Source organism: Pediculus humanus, genomic scaffold (assembly GCF_000006295.1).
Source record: "Pediculus humanus corporis 1103172108279 genomic scaffold, whole genome shotgun sequence".
Lineage (NCBI taxonomy): Eukaryota > Metazoa > Arthropoda > Insecta > Psocodea > Pediculidae > Pediculus > Pediculus humanus.
In genome coordinates this window covers 495066-516016 of record NW_002987848.1, presented here as the reverse complement: position 1 = coordinate 516016, position 20951 = coordinate 495066, and the positions used below count along the sequence as shown (strand labels likewise).

At 33.2% G+C, this 20951-nt stretch overlaps 1 protein-coding gene across 1 annotated transcript in view; it reads left to right on the top strand.

Annotated features, from left to right (window-relative positions):
• Positions 1-11619: 11619 nt before the first annotated feature.
• Phum_PHUM508900 (Ribosomal protein S6 kinase alpha-5, putative) overlaps positions 11620-20951 on the top strand; it is a gene marked incomplete at both ends in the record, with an annotated part of 52265 nt that continues 42933 nt past the window's right edge. The window contains one exon of the mRNA XM_002430979.1: positions 11620-11659. Coding sequence (XP_002431024.1) covers positions 11620-11659 — 40 coding nt within the window. The remainder of the gene's footprint in view (positions 11660-20951) is intronic.

The following is a 20951-nucleotide window of genomic DNA, read 5'->3' as shown; positions in this document are numbered from 1 at the left end:
CGTCGTCAGACGTTGGACGATTGTTAAACTACGATTATCAGGACTTTGGTACGACGACGACAACAATAATAATAATAATAATGAAAACACTAAAAGGAAGGTTTTTGAAAATAATAATAATGATGATGACGGTGGTGGCGACGGTTGATACGATGATAATCGAGGGCAATAAACCCCAATGAATGTGTGATATACTAGAAAAGACAAAAAAAACAAACGAACGAACGGTCGTGATTATTATTATTATTATTATTATTATTATTATTATTATTATTATTATTATTATTATTATTATCATTGAAGAGAGGTTAGAAAACCCTGTAAAAAGAAAGAAAAACAATGCAGAAAAGTCGACAAACTTAACAGAAAATAAAAGGACCTGTCAAAAACATTATTAATTTGTCGTCGTCGTCGTGGGTTCTTATCAGTTCTTATCACAGGGGTTTCCACGGATAATTATTTTGTTTTATTTTTAAAAAGTTTAAAATGTCGTTCGAACGAGAACGGACGAAAACGGTCGCCGCCATTTTTATTATTAAAAACGAAACCTACGCGACATATTTCTTTCGTTTCGTCGATTGATAAGGGGCTTTGTTTCGCGGGGGGAAGGGGAGAAGGGTCCTGGTGGGGATGATGATCATGGAAAAGGGAAACAAAAGGGGAGGGAGTAAGGAAAAATAAGGAGGTCACGGTCGATGAGCGTGTGCGTGCGCGTGACCGATCGATCGCACATAATAAAATCGAAACTTAAAAAATTTTTCGCATGCTTAATATTAATAATAATAATAATAATAATAATAATATTAATAATAATATTAATAATAATAATAATAATAATAATAGTAGTAATAATAATAATGATTTTTCTTTTGCGATAAAAATTTTTTACGCGAAAGGAAGTTGTTACGACGGCAACAGCAAAACGTCGCATTCGCACACACGCGGCAGTCGGGGGGAGAAGGGGGAAAAAAAGTTTTTTTTTTTTTTTTTTGCAACGTTTCCTTCCTGAAATGGTTTAACGGTTTTTTTTTTTTGAAAGGAAAGGAAAACGTTTTTTTTGCTGTTGAGAACTGATTATCGCGTTTTGGAACTTACTACTGATAATTTTTATTATTATTATTACGATTTGGGGAGAGAGAGAGAGAAAATAGTTTTATAAAATGTTTTCCTTTTCTAAGAATATCTATCCGTAAAATCGTAGGGGGAGTTTTGTATAAAATGATAAAAATAAATGAAACGGTAAAAGAGACGTGGAAGGAGAGAAAGTAAAGCAAGTTTCGAATCGGGTTTAAAACACGGAAGGGGAAATCAGATCACGCACGCTAGTACCACGTGTTTTTTTTTTCTTCCCTTTTTTTCCTTTTTTTTTCTCTCGTGTGTAACTTTCAAAAAAAAAAAAAAAAAATTCTGGTGGAAATTTGAGGACACGTGGAAAATTCGACGATGATGATGATAATGTGAGTGACGGTGTGAGTTTCGTCATCGCGACTCTACCGACAGGTACGAAGAAAATGTTATCGTCGTCATTTTTCTTTTTTTTTGTCGTAACAAGACGAAACGGTGATGATGGCAGTGGTGGTGGCGGCGGTGACGATGATTAAACGATTAAAACTTTTCTCCGGTTTTTTTTTTGGAGGGGGGAGGGGGGACCGAAACTTTTTAAGAGAAGAGCAAAAAAAAAGTTAACGACAGCAATAAAAGAAAGAAAAAATTTTTTTTTTTTTTTCGTTTTAAAATTTGAAACTTTTGCTGTCGTTCGAAAAAATTAGTTGAAACTAGCAATAATAATAATAATAATTTTTTTGTTTTTGCTGTCGTTTGTAAAGAAATATTGATAATAATAATTATTAATATTAAGTAAAAAGATAAGTTATTACGTTTGGAGTGAATAAAATTTTATTTTTGCTGTCGTAAATATTTTTTATTGTTTACTCCGTAATCAAAGGAAAGGAAATTGTTGTTTTTTGCTGGTGGAAAGAAAAACGTTTTAATTAAAAATTTAAAATTGTTTTTTTTTTTTTTTTTTGCTACGGAAAAGAGTAAGAGGAGGGGAGAGAATTAAAAAGTTTAAAAAAGGAAAAAAAACTTTTTACTTTTTAAGTAAATATCATCATTTGCATTTTAATACGAAAAGAAGAAAATCACATTTTAATTCTTTTAAATTGATTAATTTAATCGTTTGCGCGAAAAGTGAGAGAGAGAGAGAGAGAGAGAGAGAGAGAGAGAGAGAAAGAGCTTGCGTACGAGTGAATGAAATAAAGAGAGAGAAATAGAGAGAGGGAGGTGTGAGAAAGAAGGAAAAGAAAAGAAAAGAAGAAAAAAGTTTTAAATGATTTTTTTTTCTTACTTTATTTTATTTTCGTTTCACGCTGGAGAAAACGTCGAACGTCGAAACGGGCGGGGGGGGGGAGGAAAGGAGAGAAGAGAAAAGTGGAAGAAGAAAAATAGAGAGAGATAGATAGAGAGCTTTTGACGTCGTGGCATTAATTTTTTTCTTTATTGTTTTGCGTTTAAAAACCATTAATTACGTTTCATTGGTAATAATAATTCATTTGATGACGAATTTTTTCTCTCTCTCTATTTTTGTTTCTCTATCTCTCTCTTTCTCTTTTCCGTCTATCTTTCTCTGTCTTTCTCGTGAGCTTGTTTTTTTTTTAAATTTTCCAGATGTTGTTGTTAAATGATTTAAAGTTTTTTTTTTTGAATTTTTTATTTCCTACATAAAATTTTTTTTTCCTTTTTTTTCTTTTTCCAACGTTAATTTATGGAGTGTGCCGATTAATGAAAAGTCGTGGCAATAATAATAATAACGATGATGATGATAATAATAATGATGATGATAATAATAATAATGGTAAAATTATTCGATGATTTTTTTTTATATTATTTTATTATTATTATTGATAACAATCAACAGGTAATTTTTCATCAAGAAAATGAGGTTTATGTTTATTCGTTTTATTTACGACGACTGGAATCGAATTTTGAGAAGGTTGGGGAATGGAAGGGAGGGAAGGGAGGTAAACAAGGGGAGGAGAGAAGAGAGAAGAGGTGGGAAAAAGGGAGAGAATTAAAAAAAAATCGTTTTTTTTTTTCGATGTGAATCTCGTTCGATTTTTTTTCATTTTTTTTTTTTTGCGTCATTCTCCTCGTCCCACCGCGATTTTTTATCTGGAGAAAAGTCGTCACCCCCCCCCCCCTCATTTGTCTCCCCGATCGCGACGTGTCACTCAAACTCGTTATGTCTTAATTTTTTTATTTTTTTAAAATTTAACAAAATTTTTGTGAAAGTCGTCCATTTTGTAAACGTCGACGGTTATCACCGTAAAAACGAACGAACGAAAGAACTTATTTCGTAATTGAAATTAAAAAAAAAAAATTTTCCTAGGAAATTTATTTATTATCAGATAATCCATACATGCATGCATGCATGCTGGTACCACTCGTGTGTGTGTTTTCTAGAAAAAGAGAGAGAGAGAGAGGGAAAGTGTGTGTGCGTGTTTCACTGACACCATTTTTTTAAAATTTTATTTTATTAATAAATTTACGCGACATCCGAGTAAATAATTATTTTTTTTAGATATCGCTCGAAAGTGATAAAAAAAATAAGATTTTTTTCGTTTCTTCTAATGCCACGTTTTTTTTTATTATTCGAATTATACGAACGAGAATTTGTAACGACGACGGGGTTGACAAAATCAAAAAGAAAAAAGTTTTTGGAAATTTTTATTTTTAAAATTTTTCCTAAGGGACAAGAGGGGATTCCAGGTTATGCCGTCATCATCATCGTCGTCGTGATAATAATAATAATAATAATAATAATAATAATCGGTCAGTTGATCTTGACCGAATCTTTTCAAAAAAAAAAAAAAAAAAAAAAATGTTTACTGCATAAGTTTATTATTATAAACCGGCGGTCTAGGAAACGATGATCGGCGTCGGGTCGATTCGATTGCTTTTTCATAACAATTTTTTGTTGTTGCGGTTGTTGTTGTTCATCGACGACAACTCATCGTTTAAGAATTTAACATCGGATCATCATGCGCCATGATTTTAATTGTAGGTGCACAAAAAAAAAAAAAGAGAAAGATAGAGAGAAAGAAGTGGATGGATGTTGTAATTTTTCATCATTCGCTCGCTCGTTTTCGAGTCTTGGAAAAAAACCTTGGAAGTCAATCAATCATTTGTTGACATTATGATAAAATCAATTATTATTATTATTAATATTATCATTATTATTATGACATACGTTTGAACGTGTGTAATATTTTTGAAAAAAAAAATGAAAGTTTCGAACGGTTTCTTAGAAAAAAAAAAAATCTTCTTTCCAGTACGTGGGTAGGTAGGTAGGTAGGTAGGTAGGCAGATGAATATATGGACGTCCTTTTATACTTTTTTCACAGCGCGCGGGGATTCCCCTCCGAACCCGTTCGTTTTATTAACTAACGGCAAACGACCCGTTCGCGTTCCCGTTGACAAAGTCGAACGAATCGACGACATTCGGACTCGGATTTCAATTTAACGATTTTATTTTAAAATCGAGAGTTGCGAACCTGCGGCGTCGGCGGCGGTTGTACTAGGGGAGGGGGGTAGTAGACAAAATTAATAATAATAATAATGATGATGATAATTTTGAAATTGAGACATCATCGATGGCGGAAAAGGGAAGAAGGCGTTTTATTTCTCCCGAAGTTAATGATGAACCGCCTCACATGATGATATTGTTCAAAAAAAAAAAAAAAAGTCGGATTATTCTCTCGGCGAGGTCTGTTTCATAGTTTTTAATGCCGTGACTGGCGCCCAGAATCTGTCATTATTATTATTATTACCATTTTTCTCTCTCTCTCTCTTTTTTGTCTTTTCTCTCCCAACTTGAAAATTAAATCAAATATGCATTAGAGTTAATGTTACAAATGGGATGTAAATATGTCATCGTGTAAAAAAAAAAAAAAAAAAAAACTTGGCAACGGTTTAAAATTCAAAAAAAAAAAAAAATAAGAAGATGAAGAAGAAGAAGAAGATGAAGATGAAAAGGAATGTTAAATGGAGTCGTGCGTCGATGAAGTTGTTTATTATTATTATTATTAAGATGTGAAAAAAATGTTGTTGTTGTTGTTGCAATGAGGTTGGTTTTAAAAATGATAACGAAAGAAGAGGAAAGATGTTGAGGGGGAAAGAAAAGAAAACGATGAAATTTTTCGAACGTATTTTTCACACGTACGAAAAAGAGAGAGAAGAAACAGCAGAAGAAGTAGTGAGGAATGGAGAAGGTGGTGAGGTAGGGAGCAGGCCATCTCCGATATCATTATCACACAATACGAAAGAGAAAAGAAAAGAAAAGTAAAAGATAGCACGATCAACGTGTAGCGTCGTGTAGTGCAGGAAAATGAACCGTTATTACAGTGGTGCCAACCAACACCATTTTGTTGTTGAATATATTCAACGGACCGGAAAAACGTTAGTTTTTGATTGCCTGTCCACAAAACTTCTTATTCTTCTTCTTGGGTTTCTCTCGTTAAGTTTTTGTTTTCCTCCATTTTGAATTTTTTTTTTTTTTTCGTTCTGCGATGTTTTGGATCAAAGGTGGAGTGTGGAGGAATTTTTAAAGTGGGACTCATCGCGGAGAAGAGAAGAGGAGAGGAAAGAGAGGAATAAATAGCAAAAAAGAATTCGATTTGACAAACACTTCGCCGTAGAAAAATAAAAGAAAGAGAGAGAGAAAAAAATTCGAAAGTTTAAATTTAGAATTTTTTCATATATATATATATATATATATATATATGTTGGCCAACCGTTTTCGAATAGTTTAGAATGTTTTTGTTTTGTTTGTTGCGAATTTCATTGAGAATTGAAGGATTTTTTTTTTTTCGGTTGGCATTCTTTTTTTTCTCGTTAACGTACAAATTTTTTTTTTTTTGGATTTGAGTGTGTGTGCGCAAACACAAGCATTTAATTTATTATTATTATTATTAATATTATGTTCAAGGATTTTTTTTTTACTTCTATTCTCATTATCGTCGTCGTTTTGTACGAACGTGAGTCGTGTGCCAACCTAACGATAGCAAATCTGCGAATGTGAGAGCGCACGCGCACGTGTGTGTGTGTGTGCGTGCGTGTGCGTACCGTCCGAGAAGAAAAAGGGGGTCTATCGAGTGTCTGTCTCCAACAGCGAATTACGATGAGAAGTCGTTCGATGGGGGAAAAAAAAAATCTTAAACTATAATAAAGTTTCCCCCTTTCTTTTTCTTCCCTCTTCCCTTCCCTTTCCCTCTCGTCTCACCCCCCGGGAGACGTTTAATTTTCATTTCGAAAAGTCAACCCCCCCTTTTTTTAAAAAAAAAAAAAACCCGCACGCACACTAACGGAAAAAAAGAATACAAATTTTTCTTTTTTTTTTTTGTTATTCGCGTCACGCCGGCTCGAAAATTGTTACTATTATTATTATTATTATACATTCGTGTATAAGAGGAGGTGGGATGGATTGTGTTTGGTATCATGTGTTACCTCCTAGGGAGAAAGAGAGAAAGAGAAAGATAGAGAGAGAGAGAGAAAGACAAATCATCATCATTATCATCATGAGAGTTGAGACGAAGAAAAAGAAATTAAGAACCCCCTCATAAATAATAATAATAATAATAATAATAATAATAATAATAATAATAATTTTTTATTTTGATGCATGTGTTGTGCTCGACTGGTTGTTTGTTTGTTTGCTTGCTTGCTTCCTCGCTCGACTGTTTGTTTGTTTGTTTGTTCATCCTATCGATGACCGAATAATATGGCCACGATTACGATCGAATTAATGAGCAATCATCGGTAGACTCATTCAAAATGTAATTAAAAACCATTTTTTGGTTGTTATCAAACAATTTTGTTGTTGTTGTTGTCGTTGTCGTTTGTTTGCGTTCGAGAAAGAAAGAAAAAATAGAAAAAAAAAGAGCGAGTTTGAAATTTTCAAGGTTTGCTGCTCATTGCGCAGATCCTTGCGGCATACATTTTAACGAGAGAGAGAGAGAGAGAGAGAGAGAGAGAGATATGGGATTTTCAAAGTGCCATTTTTCGCGTGCGTGAGTGCGTAGATGTGTGCAAGAGAGAGAGAGAGATGCGATTGTTGTCGACGAGTAGTAATGAAGTAAAATAAATTTATGAGGTTTTTTTTTTTTCCTTCATTTTCATTTTCATTTTCTTCATTTTCTTCATTTTTTTTTTTTTTCAAGACGAGTCAAGGTTTTCAATTCTCGATGTCCTTGCTTGATAATGATGATCGCTTTAGATTATTATTATTATTATTATTAATATTATTTTTCAAAACGAATTTTTTTTCTTTTTAAATAAAACGTTATTATTTTTATTATTATTCGATTTGCCCGTAAGTTGTCGAAAGCTGTCGATGGGTACAAAAATTGAGATCAATATAGACGAGAATCGATACCAGAATCAAATGTAGGTACGTCGGTGTAGGTTGTTTGAATTGAAAAGGAAAGGAAAGGAACGTTTTTGAAAACCTGACCTTGAAGAAGAAGAAGAAGAAAAAATGTTGAAACCTGGCGGTAATGACGACGATGATGATGATAATGGTGTTGGTGGTGGTGGTGGTGGTCGTGGTATTAGGGCGATTGATAGAACGAACGAAGAAGTCACGTTGATAATGACCCAGTTAAAAAAGAAAACAAGGACTGCGACCAGTTTAATATATCGCAAATGCAGGTGTGCTGCCAACGTTTTCACGATTATATCATTATCACGAGAATCATCACCTTGATATTGATACCCTTATCTCTCTCTCTCTCTCTCTCTCTTAAGTAAAAGTTCACGTGAGGGAAAAAAGAGGAAAACGTGTAACGTAGTCGCGCACGTTAAAAAAAAAAGAAAAGAACTTTAAAGCTCTTTGGAATATTTTAACGGGAAAAAAAGAACCGGAAGTGAATGAATGAAAGGGTAGGGTAGGGTAGGGGAGGGAGAGTAGGGTGGGGGAAGTGAAAGAAGGAAACCAATCATTGCAGTGATGATGAAAAAAAAAAAAGTTATTGAATTTTATTCGTGCCTTTTCTAATAGGTGAAAATTTGAAAAAGGCATTTTTCTTTTTCTTTTCTTTCTTTCTCTCTCTCTCTTTCTTTTACGTCTTTTAGTTGGGTGGATTCGGTTTTGTAGGTAAAAAGAAAAACTGACTTTCGGAAAAACTTTTTCGAAATTCTTCTTTTGGAAATAAATTGTAAATCGTTTTCGAAGGAAAGGCATGAAATTCTTTTCGTTCGTAACCGATAATATTAACCTATCGATTGAACGGAACTTCCGGAAAAACGAGACAAACAAAAATATTAAATTAAAATTTTTTAAAATATTTTCCTGTCGTTGTTAGCGTTGTTGTTGTTGTTGTATTATGTAATTTTGCGTCAATGAAAAACTATGAAGAAGAAAAAGGAGGAGGAAAATGGACGTGTAATTAGACGAAAGGATAAATCCATGCGAACGGATTTCAAATTTTTTTTTGATTTCTTTTTTATTCGATACGGTTCGATTAATTTTTTTAAATCGTTCATCATATTTTCGATTTCTTAACAATTTGATTTCCTGTTTTCGGTCGGAAGAAAATTCAAAAAAAAAAAAAAGCGGGAAAATAACAAAATTAAAAAAATTAAAAATTTTAATTTATTTTATTTTATTTTATTTTATTTTTAAAAACGGAGATAAAGAAGAAGGGTGGGTAGAAGAGGAAGGGAGAGAGAGAGGAGAGGAGGTAAAGAAAAGAGTTTTCAAGGTTTTAAAATGTAATTTTATTTATTTATCGTTTGCGCTACTTGGAAAATATTAAAATGCCCACAATTTCCATGGAAAAGTAAAACAAGAAGAAGAAGAAGAAACTAAAAAGCGAATAATTAAATTAATTTGTTTATTGAAACGTTCGATGTTCGATATTAATAATAATAATAATAATAATAATGTTGATGACGATGATGATGATGATAATGATGATTACAATGAGTTAGAGTAATTACGAATTCTATTAGCAAAAAATGTATAAATCTACACCACGCGAGTGGGAATGCAACGAAAACAATGCGACGACGACGACGCGTACAAGGTGAAAATATTCAGGGCCGAAATATTTATTATTATTATTATTATTAATATCGTCGTTAGGTATTATTATTATTATTATTATTGTTATTGCCATAAAAGGAAATTTAAGAAAATGTTTGTTTAAAAAAAAAATTAAAAACGTTTGTTTGTTATAATACAAGGCAAGGAGGGATTTTTAATTTTTCTCTTTCTCTTTCTCTCTTTTCTTATTTATCTATCTATCTGTCTTTCTCTTTCATTTACTCGAAATATAACGAACCGAAGAGAAAACGGGGAAATCTCGTCGATCGATCGATCGAATTGATGATGTTTTCTTTAAAAACCGTTCACCGCCTTCTCTGACACCATCATCATCACCATCGCCACTGCCACCAAGCTCGCATTTAAATATGATTAAACGTAAAACAATTTTTATGAAGATGATGTTGGTGGTGGCTGTGGTGATGGTGACGGTGGTGGCGGTGGCGGTAGCGACGGTAAATAACTTAATTGTGCCAATGATTGTGATTGGCAATGATACAAAAAAGATTTTTTCTTTTTTTTTTTTGTTTGTTTTTATTGTTTTTTTTGCTGTTTGTTTTGTTTTCTTTTTTTGCTTTCTCGTTTTCCGCGTCGAGTCGCACAATCTTTTCTTTTTTTTCTGTTTTCTCCCCTTCTCCTTTCCTTCCTTTCTTTCCTCTCTCCTCGGTCGTTTTTCCATTTTTTATTTTATTTATTTAAATATTTTTTTTCTTTTTTTTTTTTTTTTTTACCTTAAACTCGTTTGTTTTATTTTATTAGAGTTTTTCCTTTTCTTCTGCTTGAGATTTTTTATTTAAAAGTTTGTTTGTTTGTTTTCTTGTTTTTGTTTTTTTTCCTTTTCCTCTTTCTCTCCCTTTCCTCCCCATTTTTTTTTTCTATTTTCAATCGGAAAAAATTTACAAAAAAAAATGGAATTTTAAAGGGCCGCGCACGTGCTCACCCACAGCCCCCAACCGTTCGACGAAAACTCTTAAAATCCTTTTATCGTTTCGTGTAGTCATGATAATAATAATAATAATAATAATAATATTTTTTTTTTTAATGACGCGTCGAATTTAAAAGGGGTTGTCGTCGTAGTCATTAATGAATGAATTATGTTTGTTGATCGATTGGTCGGTCGGTTGGTCGGTTGGCAATCCTGGAATTTCACCACGCGGTAAACGGTTTCGACCGTTATTTGGTAACAAAAACAAAAAAGAGAGTGACTTGGAATGTCGAGGAAAGCAAAGAGTCGAAAGGTGAACATAAAACTCGCATTAGGGATTCCACAGACAAACAAACAAACATTAAAACAAACCTTTTTGTAGTATGAATGGTTGTAATTGTGAATTTGTTGCAATGAGCGAAAAGGTAAAAAGGTTTCCATTGATATTATTACTATTATTATTATGAATTGAATCGTACTGGCGGACTCGAGCGACCTTTTTGGTCATTTTGTTGTTCGTGTCGTCGTCGTCGTCGACTTAATTTAAGTGCTTCTTCCAAGTCCATTGTGCGTCGTTCAATTGTCTGCTATATTTTACCGTCAGATTTATTTTCTCTCTCTCTTTCTCTCTCTTACTAAAATGAAGAAGAATAAGAAGAAGAAGAAGAAGAAGAATTCAATTTTTTATCTACGACCCAATTACGGTCGAATAAAATTTATGTGTCTGTTCGATTAACGAAAAAAAAATTTTTTTTTTTTTTTTTCATTTTTAAGCGAGAAGGTCGAACCATTAAAATAATAATAATAATAAAATGTAAAAAAACGAAGGTCGCGAAGTAGAAGGAACGCGGTTGGAATAATATCGAATAATAATAATAATAATAATAATAATAATGAAAACTTTTTTTTTTTTTTGTGAAAAACGACGCACGCACGAACGAACGCGTCGAAAGAACAAAAAGAAAAAGCTCACGCAAAACAAAGAGTAATAATAATAATAATAATAATAATTACGGTAAAATGTTACTTTCGTTATCATCATCATCATCATCATCATCATCATTGTTTTTTTTATTCGTAAAGTTAAAGTTAAAAAAAAAAAAAAAAAATGCAAAACGTGCGGTTTATAAATAGGAAAATAAAAAAAATAAAAAAAAAAATTTTTTTTTTTTTCGGAGTGATTGAACTTTTCCCCCCGGTCACGATGTCATTTGCACTCACTTTTTACTGTTAAAGAAAAAAAAAAAAAAAACAAGTTTTAATTCATTAACGACGATACGTATAACTTGATACGATTATCATCATTATTATCATCATCGTCATCATCATCATTATTATTAACATCATCATCGGTCGTTGGAAAGACTAAGTAAGGTACTGACTGTCGTCGATGCGAAATGTGACGATGTGCTTTATGCGTTAGCGATGGTGATGACGATGATGACGTAGATGATGACGATGACGGTGACGTAGATGGTGATGGTGATGATGACGTAGATGATGGATTCGAATAAGGGAGTTCGATTGCAAAAAAATTTGATTTTTTTTGTTTTTGTTTTCAGTTAATTTGACGGGAGTCGGACGTGTGGACATGTCAAATTTCGAATTGCTGAAAGTCTTGGGAACCGGAGGTAAGTTTTCTTTTTCTTTTTTTTTTTTTTTCTCTGAAGAGGAGGGAGGGACGAAAGAGGAATTGGGGGAATGGGAGATTCGGGGAATTCCGCAGAAAAAAAAAAACGATTAAATCCTTGTAAAATTTTTACATATAATGTGTGAAAAACGTTCTTCTCCTTGACGAAGGAAAAAAAAAGAAAACGGAAGTAGTCACGTTTTAAATTGATAATAATAATAATAATAATAATAATAATGCATGAAAAATATAAAAAGAAAAATAAAAAGTCATTTATTATTATTATTATTATTAAAGGTCTTTAGTATTAGTAGTAGTAGTCAAGGTTGAGAATTTGTTTGTTTGTTTGTGTGCTTTGCTTTTTTTTTTTTTTTTTTTAAACAATTCAAAAATCGAATCCGTTCGTCTGATATAAATGATGATGAAATATATTTATATATATTTTAAAACGAACGGATGTGAAAGAGAGCCCCCCGCCCCCCGGCAAAAAAAAGTACGAGAAAATTATTATTTATATTAATAAAAACGTCGTTACGCGAACGTTAACAGGAGAAGCAGAAGAAAAAGATGACAAAAGTTGCAGTTTAGCATTTCGATCGTTTATTGTGTAATGATAAGGTTATGATTATCGTAGGACGTTGACACGGACGAATGTCCCTCTCCCCCTCCCACCCTTCCCCCCGCCGCCTACAGGAAAATTATCATTTTCCTATACCGCGTTCGTGTGTGCCTTCTGTCGTCAGGTGTTTGTTGTTGTCGTCGTCCAAAATGGAAGATTCTTTTTTTTTTTTTGGAAAAAAACCGAAGGCGGCAGTGTAGAAAATGAGCGTTGGGTATTTTTATCATCATCATCATCATTATTATTATCATTTCGTTTTTTATTTTTTTAATCAGAAAATGATGGTGGGTAGAAAGTTTGCGAAAGTGAAAGTGAAACGAACAAAAAAAATTAAATTAAATTCACTTCAAGCCTCGCGGAATGATGATGATGTGATAATAATAAAAAATACAAGCATGAATTATTTAATTCGTTGGGGGGGGGGAGAAGAGAGATAGACGTTAGAGTTTTTGAACGGTTCGGTAGGTCTTTTGAAAAAACCGTTATTTAGAAAAACTAATGCCACGATCGCTACCGTCGCAGTCATCGCGACCGCCTCCACAAACGCGTGATAGTTTCCGGTTTGTGGATTTAATTTTAAAAAAATTTTGTGAACCTTCGATTTCAGTCAGTCGGTTGTATAAGACCGTTCTCTCTCTCTCTTTCTATCTCTCTCTCTCTCTCTTTCTATCTCTCTCTCTCTCTCTCTCTCTCTCTCTTTCTCATTCATTCATTCATTTATTCAATCGATCGTGAAAGGGGTTCAAAAGTTAAAAGGAAGAAGAAGCAGAAGATGGAGGAGGTGGAGAATGTAGAAACGTTTTTGTTTTTTTTGTATGTCGGTTGTTTCTGGAGAAGGAAGAATTTGGGGACAGAAGGTGGTGAGTTTTTTCAACAGAAAAATGGGGGGAGGGGGGCGGGAGTCGAAACCCGATGACGACGACGTCTTTTGTCTTTTTTTAACTCGAATGGGGAGAAGGAGTTGAAAGTTTATTTTTTTTTTTTTTTAAGGGGAGAACGTCGAAATTTCAAAAAAAAAAAAAAAAATTTTAAGCATTTTTGTTTTTGATTTCCTTTCGTTGTTCTCACTCCCCGCTGTTTGTTGGTTGTTTGTCTGTTGTCGCGTTCGTTTTCGCCCCCCTCTTCCCTCTTCTTCCCTCCTATCTCCGCCCTCTATTGGGGTATACCAAAATCTAAACGTTGATCGTGATCGGTATTCGTTCGTCTACGCGCGCTCTCATGCCGTTCAGCGTTTTCTTCTTGTCGTTTTCGAACGCAAAAAAAAAAAAAAAAACGTGGAGCGAACGTTTATTGCGTTCGGTGCACGTATTAAAGGAAAAAAGAAAGAAAAAAGTTTGGGTCATTTTTTATTTTCTTTCTTTCTTTTAAATTCTGCCTTGAAAAGTATCGAATTGCGCATTGCGTGTGTAACCTTGTGAAATTTTTTTTTTTTTTTTTTGTTTTCTGGTGTCGAATTATTATTGACTTTTTGTTGTTTTTTTTTTTTTGATTCGAAATCATTTTTTCAATCGAAAACAATGTGACACGTTCACTATTTACACGTCGTTTTTATAAATTAATTATTAATTAAAAAAAAAAATAAAAAATTACGACGACGCGCGTTCGACCTTTTTTTTTGTTGTTGTTGTACTCTAAGAATAAGGATGATGAACGGATTTGATTTCTTTTAATAAAAAAAAAGGGGGGGAGGAAGGGAAACGATTCGTTTATTTAACGAGGAAGAGGGATTCGTTTATTTTTTTAAATTTCGGAATCAGGTACGATGATGATGATAATGATAAAACGGGGTAGAAGGAAATATTTCAAGCGTTTTTTATTTTTTATTTTTTCCTTAAAAATTTTTTTGACACGAAAAAGAAAAAAAAAATGACGAAATTCAATTTTTGCAGCGTGACGTGAAATTTTTTTTCCCTTCTCTCTCTCTCTCTCTCTCTTTTGCACTGACACACGCATTTATTCATCTCTCTCTTTCTCTCTCTTTTTACCCCGGAAAAGGTTAAAGGATTTTTTCCTTTTTTTTTTTTTTTTATTACTTCACGGAGGGATAGGGAATTAAATAAATGGAGCAAATTTTGAAAATGTAAAAAAAAAAAAAAAACGAATGGACAGAAGGAGAAGAAGAGAAAGGAGGGGAAGAAGGAGAGGATAAAGAAGAGGAGAGGAAGGAAAGAAGAAGAAGGAGAAACAAAAAGAGAGAAAGAAAAAGGCGAGAGAGAAAAAGTTTTTAAAATAAAGTTTTTATAACAAATTTGATAGTAGAAAGTTTTTTTTTTTATTTTTATCCCGATTTGTGTTGTTTTTTTTTTTTTTTTTAAGTTGTTTCGTGTGTAGCAGACGAAATCGGTTTTATTTTCAAATGTAATAATCTCTTAATTAACAAAATTATAGAAAGTGTTGTTGTTGTTGTTTGTTCGTTGAGTTTGTTCGCTCTCTTGTTTTCTATCTCTTTTTAAATAAAGATAAAAGACAATAAAATGAAAAGTAAAGTTGAACAGATTATAAAGTTTTGTTTTTTTTTGTTTTCTTTTTTTTCAAAAAAACACAATAAAACAAAGAAGGTTTAAAACGTTAAAATAGGAGAAGGAGGAACAGATGAAGAGGGGGTGAAAAGAGGAGGGGGAGGGGAAAAGGAGAGACGTGAAAAAGGTCGAAAAAAAAGAACGAAACCGTAAAAACAAAAAAAAAAAATTTGCCGAAAGTTATTATTATTATTATTATCATCATAATTTTCATTTTTTTTGTTTTTGTTATGTTGCACACCTTGTTTTCAGGTTTAGCATTACATTTTTGTTACGAGATCGAAGGGAAACGAATGAAACGTTATTCACTTGAATTTTGATACCGGAAATCATCGCGCATAAAATCATTATTTTTTTTACTTCACTTAATGTTTTATAATTATAATTAATCGTAATAATAATAATAATAATAATAATAATGATGATGATGATGATAATTACGATGGTAATGAGGAGGATGAATAATAATAATAATAATAATGATAATTAATTAATTAATTAATTAATATCACCTGAGATGTGACCAAGAGATGCGTCTGTCGGTCGCGGCGGCATCTTTTTAATATACTTTTCCGAAAGTCACCGCGAAGAGTCACGTTCTTCGATGCGAAAGGGTGGAGGGAAGTGGGAAGAGGGGAAGGGTTAAGGGTCACCCTTTCGCGAATTTCGATGGATACGGACGGAAACGTGACACTACCACTACCATCTGATTTAGCGAAAGAAAAAAATTATTTTTTTGTTTTTGTTTTTTTCTGTCACATTCCAAACACTTGTGTCATAGCCGTGGTGAACGATTATGACGATGACGACGACGACGTCGACGACCGACATAACAATCATCGTTGAACGTTTTAAATTTTACAAAAATTTTATAAAATTTTTCTGTAACATTTTTATTGTTAACACAATAATGGCGTTTGATGAAAGAGGGTTTGTTCAGGTACTTGATATTTTTTTTAAATACGTTTAAAAGGTCGTGACGTCTTTTCATTCGTTATTATCATTATTATTATTATTAGGGCAGGTCGACGTGGAATCGAAATCGATTTTTTTTTTTTTTAATTTTCGAAAGCTTATTTGTCTCACCACACACACGCACACAAATGGCGCCGCACTGCACACGTTAATCTGATAATGACCGACGAGGAATCAAAGGATTTACGGAGCTCAAACATCGCAAATCGGGAAAAAAAGGAGGAGGAGGAGGATGGTGATACGTGCGACAACGACAAACGACGGAGGTCAAAGACTTGTGCAAACGATTTCGAAAATAGCTCGTTGTTTTTTTTTTAAAGATGGAAATTTTTTTTTTTTGTTTTCCAAAAACAAAAACAAACAAACAAACGAGAAATGAAACAACGCGAAAGGACACACGGTCGACTACGCGTAAAAAGGCCGTTGAAAAAAAAAAGTTACGACGACGAGAAATGTTGAAAAAATAATTAGAATGCATTCACACGCCGGAAAAGAAGGAAAAGTAATAAAAAAAAAACGTTCGGTACTCTACCTCCATTCCTGCCAACCTTTCCGATCGTGATTGTAAAAGGCCCCGTGTGTGTGTAAGTGCGCGCGCACGTTTGTTTTTAAAATTTAAAAAAAGAGAAAGAGATAGAGATAGAAGAAAACAAAGCAAAAGATAAGTTTATTATTATTATTATTATTATTATTATTATTGTGTCCTTCTTATTATAACAATCGGATAAATAATCATTTTATTATTATTAACTAAGGACAATCGTGGAGTAGTCGCGGTAGTAGTAGTAGGGGGGCAGAAAAAAAAGAATCCGTCGAACAAAAAAAAAAATTGCACCGAATCGAAATGAAAGAAAAAAAAAAATTTTTTTTTTTTTTTTTTTTTTGCGTTGGACTCGATCGTATCGAGTTTGTGAAGTTGCTAAGGAAACGAAATGTAAGGTGGGGAGCATTGGCCGGGGAGGCATTGACCTCATCTCAAGGACGAAGACATTTGACTGACCCCGTTTTTTATTGTCCCGCGTACGTGCGTGCGTGCGTGTGCGAGTGATCACATCGGGGGGAGGAGAGAGGATGGAAAAGAAAATGGGGACCGCATACAGCAGGTACGATGTTGAGAGAGGTGGATAAATCGATCGATAGCATAATCGGATTTCGGAACGTCTGATTAATTAGTTAATTAGTAATTAGTGCGTAGAATACATATTATTATTATTATTATCATTATCATTATCATTAGTTTTTCCGTTCGAGATAAAAAATGAAAATCGTGACGATAAAAAAAAAACAAAGGAAAAGAATTTTTTTGTTGTGCGATGGAATCGAAATCAGCGAATCGTGCTTTTTTTATTCCGAGAGAGAAAACGGGGGGATGCGACGGGGGGGGGGAGAAAAGAAACATTGGTCGGTGACCTTCCGTTCGGAAAATATTTTACTGGGGCGCGGGTGGGAAGGAAGAGACAAGAAAAAAAGAGACGGAAATGTGTGGGACGACAATTGCGAAAGGAGAACGAACAAAAAAAAACAATTTTTTACAATGCGGGTGAGAGAGAGAGAGAGAGAAAGAGGGGGTTTGGGAGTAAATTGAAATTGTCCACCCGCTCCACCCATCCCCCCACTTTGGAGGATTTGTTGTCCGCCATTTTGTAAACCTTAAAAATGAATGAATGTCGAGGTTAAGGGTTGCTTTATTTATTTATTTACCGATCCCAAAAACTAAATTTTATTTTTTTCTTTTCCCCCCCTTTTTTTTTCTCCCTACTTTTCGCTCCTCCCCCGTTTCCCTCCACCTCCCACCTCTCCCCATGTGTAAACGTCGTAATTTTTTTTTTATCAACCGGACGACACGAGTTCGCAGGTGCGTGCGATAAAACAAAAAAAAAAAAGAATCAAATGTTTTTCTTTTTTTTTTTTTTGGTTCGTGTCGTTGTTGTTGTTGTTGTTTATGTTAAAAAGAGGGTGGAAGAAAAGAGGAAGTGAAGAAAGCGGGGAGGGGTGGGGGTAAAGAAAAAAGGGTAGAAATGGAAAAAAAAATGAAAGTAGGAAGAAACAAGAAAGTTTTGACTTCATTAAAAAAAAAAACTAATTAAGGAAAGAAGTTTCGTTTCGAAAAAAAAAGTTTTTTTTTCTTATGAAAAAAGGGTTCAATTATTAATATTATTATTATTATTATTTTCATAAATTTTTACTTCGTTTTTTTTTTCTTAACCTTCGTGAAAAACCAGCAGGGAAGGGTAATGAAAAAAAGAAAAAAAAGAAAGAAAGGAAAAAGGAAAAAATTTGAGTTTGCGTCACGTTTGTTCGGTTCGTAAAATGACAAGAAAGTCAACAGAAACGACGACGAAAAGCAAAAACAAGAAGAAGAAGAAAAGGGGGAAGCGGGGGGGGGGGAACGGTAGAAAATTTTTATGGAAAAAAAGGAAAGGAAAAGCGGTGAAAGGTTGACGATGAAAGGGAAAACGGAAAAGGAAAAGAAATCGAAAGGAATATTAAAAAAAAAACAAATGAGACGAGAGAAGGGGGGGGAGGAGGAGGAGGAGGAAAGAGACAAAGGAAAACGAAAAGGAAGGAAACAAAGGAGACAAAAATTTAAGTAATGGAAGAAACGACGGGGAGGGTGGAACCGGGGAGCCGGAAGGGGGTGAAAAAGGTTGAATGAAAAGGATAAAAAATGTTTAAAAAGATTTCAATTGACCGAATTTTTATTTTTTTCCTTTGTATTTTTTCCTTTTTTTTTCTTCCTTTTTTTTCCTTTTCTTATCTTTTTTACAACGATGATGATAATAATAGCAATAATAATAATAATAATGAGAAAACGATGTCAATCGTCGTCATTGATACGATTTTTTTTTGTTGTTGTTGTTGTTGAACGCAAATTAAGTTAAAATATTCAACGATGACTTCCGGTTTTGAAAAAGGTCTCGACCCGAATTTTTTGTTTTTTATTTTTTTTTCGACTTTGCGTTTTATTTACTTATTTACTTATTATTATTATTATTATTATTTTCCCATAGTTAATTATAAGTAAATTATTCCGAGTAAATTTATTATTATTATTATCATTATCATTATTATGATTCGAGTGGAGGAAAACGAGACGCCATTGACGCGATTTTTTATTTTTTTTCAATTTCAAATTTTTGAGATTTTGTCGGCGGGGGGCGGGGAGGGAATAAAAGGCACAAATATGCTCCTAATTTGTTTAATTACCCCCCTGTTCTCCTATGCCCCCCGCCTTTTCCTCTCTCTTCCAATTTTCCAGGTTTTTTTTCTAACATTTTCCAGATCGCGAATAGAAATAAAAAAGAAAGAAAATTTTTTTTTGTTTTGTTTCATTCTCTCTTTTATTTCTTAATATCCGGTTTTCTTTTTTCTTTTTTTTCTCTCTCTCTCTCTCTCTCTCTCTCTTTCTAAACTCGAAAGAAATTAAATGCTTTTTGTCGGTCGTTTGATTGGTTGTTTGTTTGTTTGTTTGATTTTTTCGTTATCGAATGTTTTGTTTTCTAAAAAAAAAAAAAAGAATAAAAGAAAAATCGTGATTTTTATTTTATTTATTTCGCGCGACGGAATATTTTACAACATTATTTCGATTCTTTTTCCACGTCTCTTAATATTTACCTCGTTTTTCTTCTTCCACTTTTTTTTGTTCTTCTTCATTCTTTCTTGTTTCGTCTCGTCACACTATTTTTTTTCTTCTCCGTTTTCTGATTGTTTGCCTCTTGGTCAATTTTTGTAAAATTTTCTTTTCCGTTTCTTTACTCCCCCCAACTCTTCTTCCCCTCTCCCCCCCCAAAGAAAGACTTTCTTCATTGTTATAAAATTTTTTTTATTTATTATTTTAACGAGCAAAAAATAAAATGATGATAATAATGATAAAAGTTAAAAATGATGAGTGAAAGGAAGGAAAAGTTTTCGCAACGCATACCAGTTACGAGACTAGAATCGTCGTCATCATCATCATCATTGTCATAGATTGCCGTAGATTTAGGAAAAAAATATTTCTTTCCCAAATGGACGACGAAAAAAGAAAAGAAAAGAAAATGGGGAGGGAAGGGGGAGGGGCCTTAACAATTCTTCTAGAGCGTGGCCAAATCAAGGTAAAAAAAGTTAAAAAAAAAAAAAAAATTGATTCATTTCCAAATGCTATCATTCATTTTCTTATCGGGGGATGATTTTTCGGCGGGAGTGGGAAAGGAGGAAAGGGGGAAAACCTTTTCGGGAAAGGTTATAAATACCTTTTCCATTATGATTTTTTTTTGACGCTTTCCGATAAAACGAAAACAAACAAACAAAAAAAATTAGAAAAGGTTTCGAGAAAAAAAAAAAAATTAATTTATCTTTGAGGCTTGCTATTATTATCATCATCATCATCATTATCTGTGCTTTGTAGTATTCGAGAGAGAGAGAAAAGGTGAAAGGTCGTGGGTACTGTCTCTAAAAACTTTTTTTTTAAATACCTTCATTTTACCTTTTAGAACGCGAAAGGATTTCTTCGAAGAAGGTCACCTTAAATAAAAATCTCTTTATTATTATTATTACTATTCGAATTTGTTTTCGAAAAATAAAACAGTAGTTACAAAAACAGTAATAATAATAATACTAATAATAATAATAATAAACGATGCTAACAAGGTCGTGCAAGTCGTAAAAAAAAAAAATTTCAAAACGTTTCCGGTTAGTTAAAAATGAGAAATTAATCAAATTAAATCGCAGGGATGTCCAAAGTCTCAAACGACGACGACGAGAATTTTATTTTTGGAAAGAAAAGGTGGAAGTGTTGGTGGCCGTGGTGGCGGTGGTGGTAGCGGCGACGGCGGTGATGGTGGTAGTACCTGATCGTATCATATTCGTGATTTTCTATTTCGAAACATCCTTCCAAAAACCGAGTCATGCCAGAAAAAAAAAAAAAACAATTGTAAGTCGGTTCTTAAACGCTTTCACTTTATTATTATTATTATTATTATCAATGATATTATTTTGTGTTGTTTGTTTCGTTCCACGACGTAACGATCGATCGATTATTTAAAGCATGTGATAAATTGTTATAAATGAATTTTTACGGTCGAACGTACGCACACACGCACACGCACGCACAAGAGGATTAACATCGACGACGAAAAATAAAAAACCGTTGGTTAACTGTTAACTAGCGGAAAAAAAAAAAAAAATCCGTTTGAAAAATT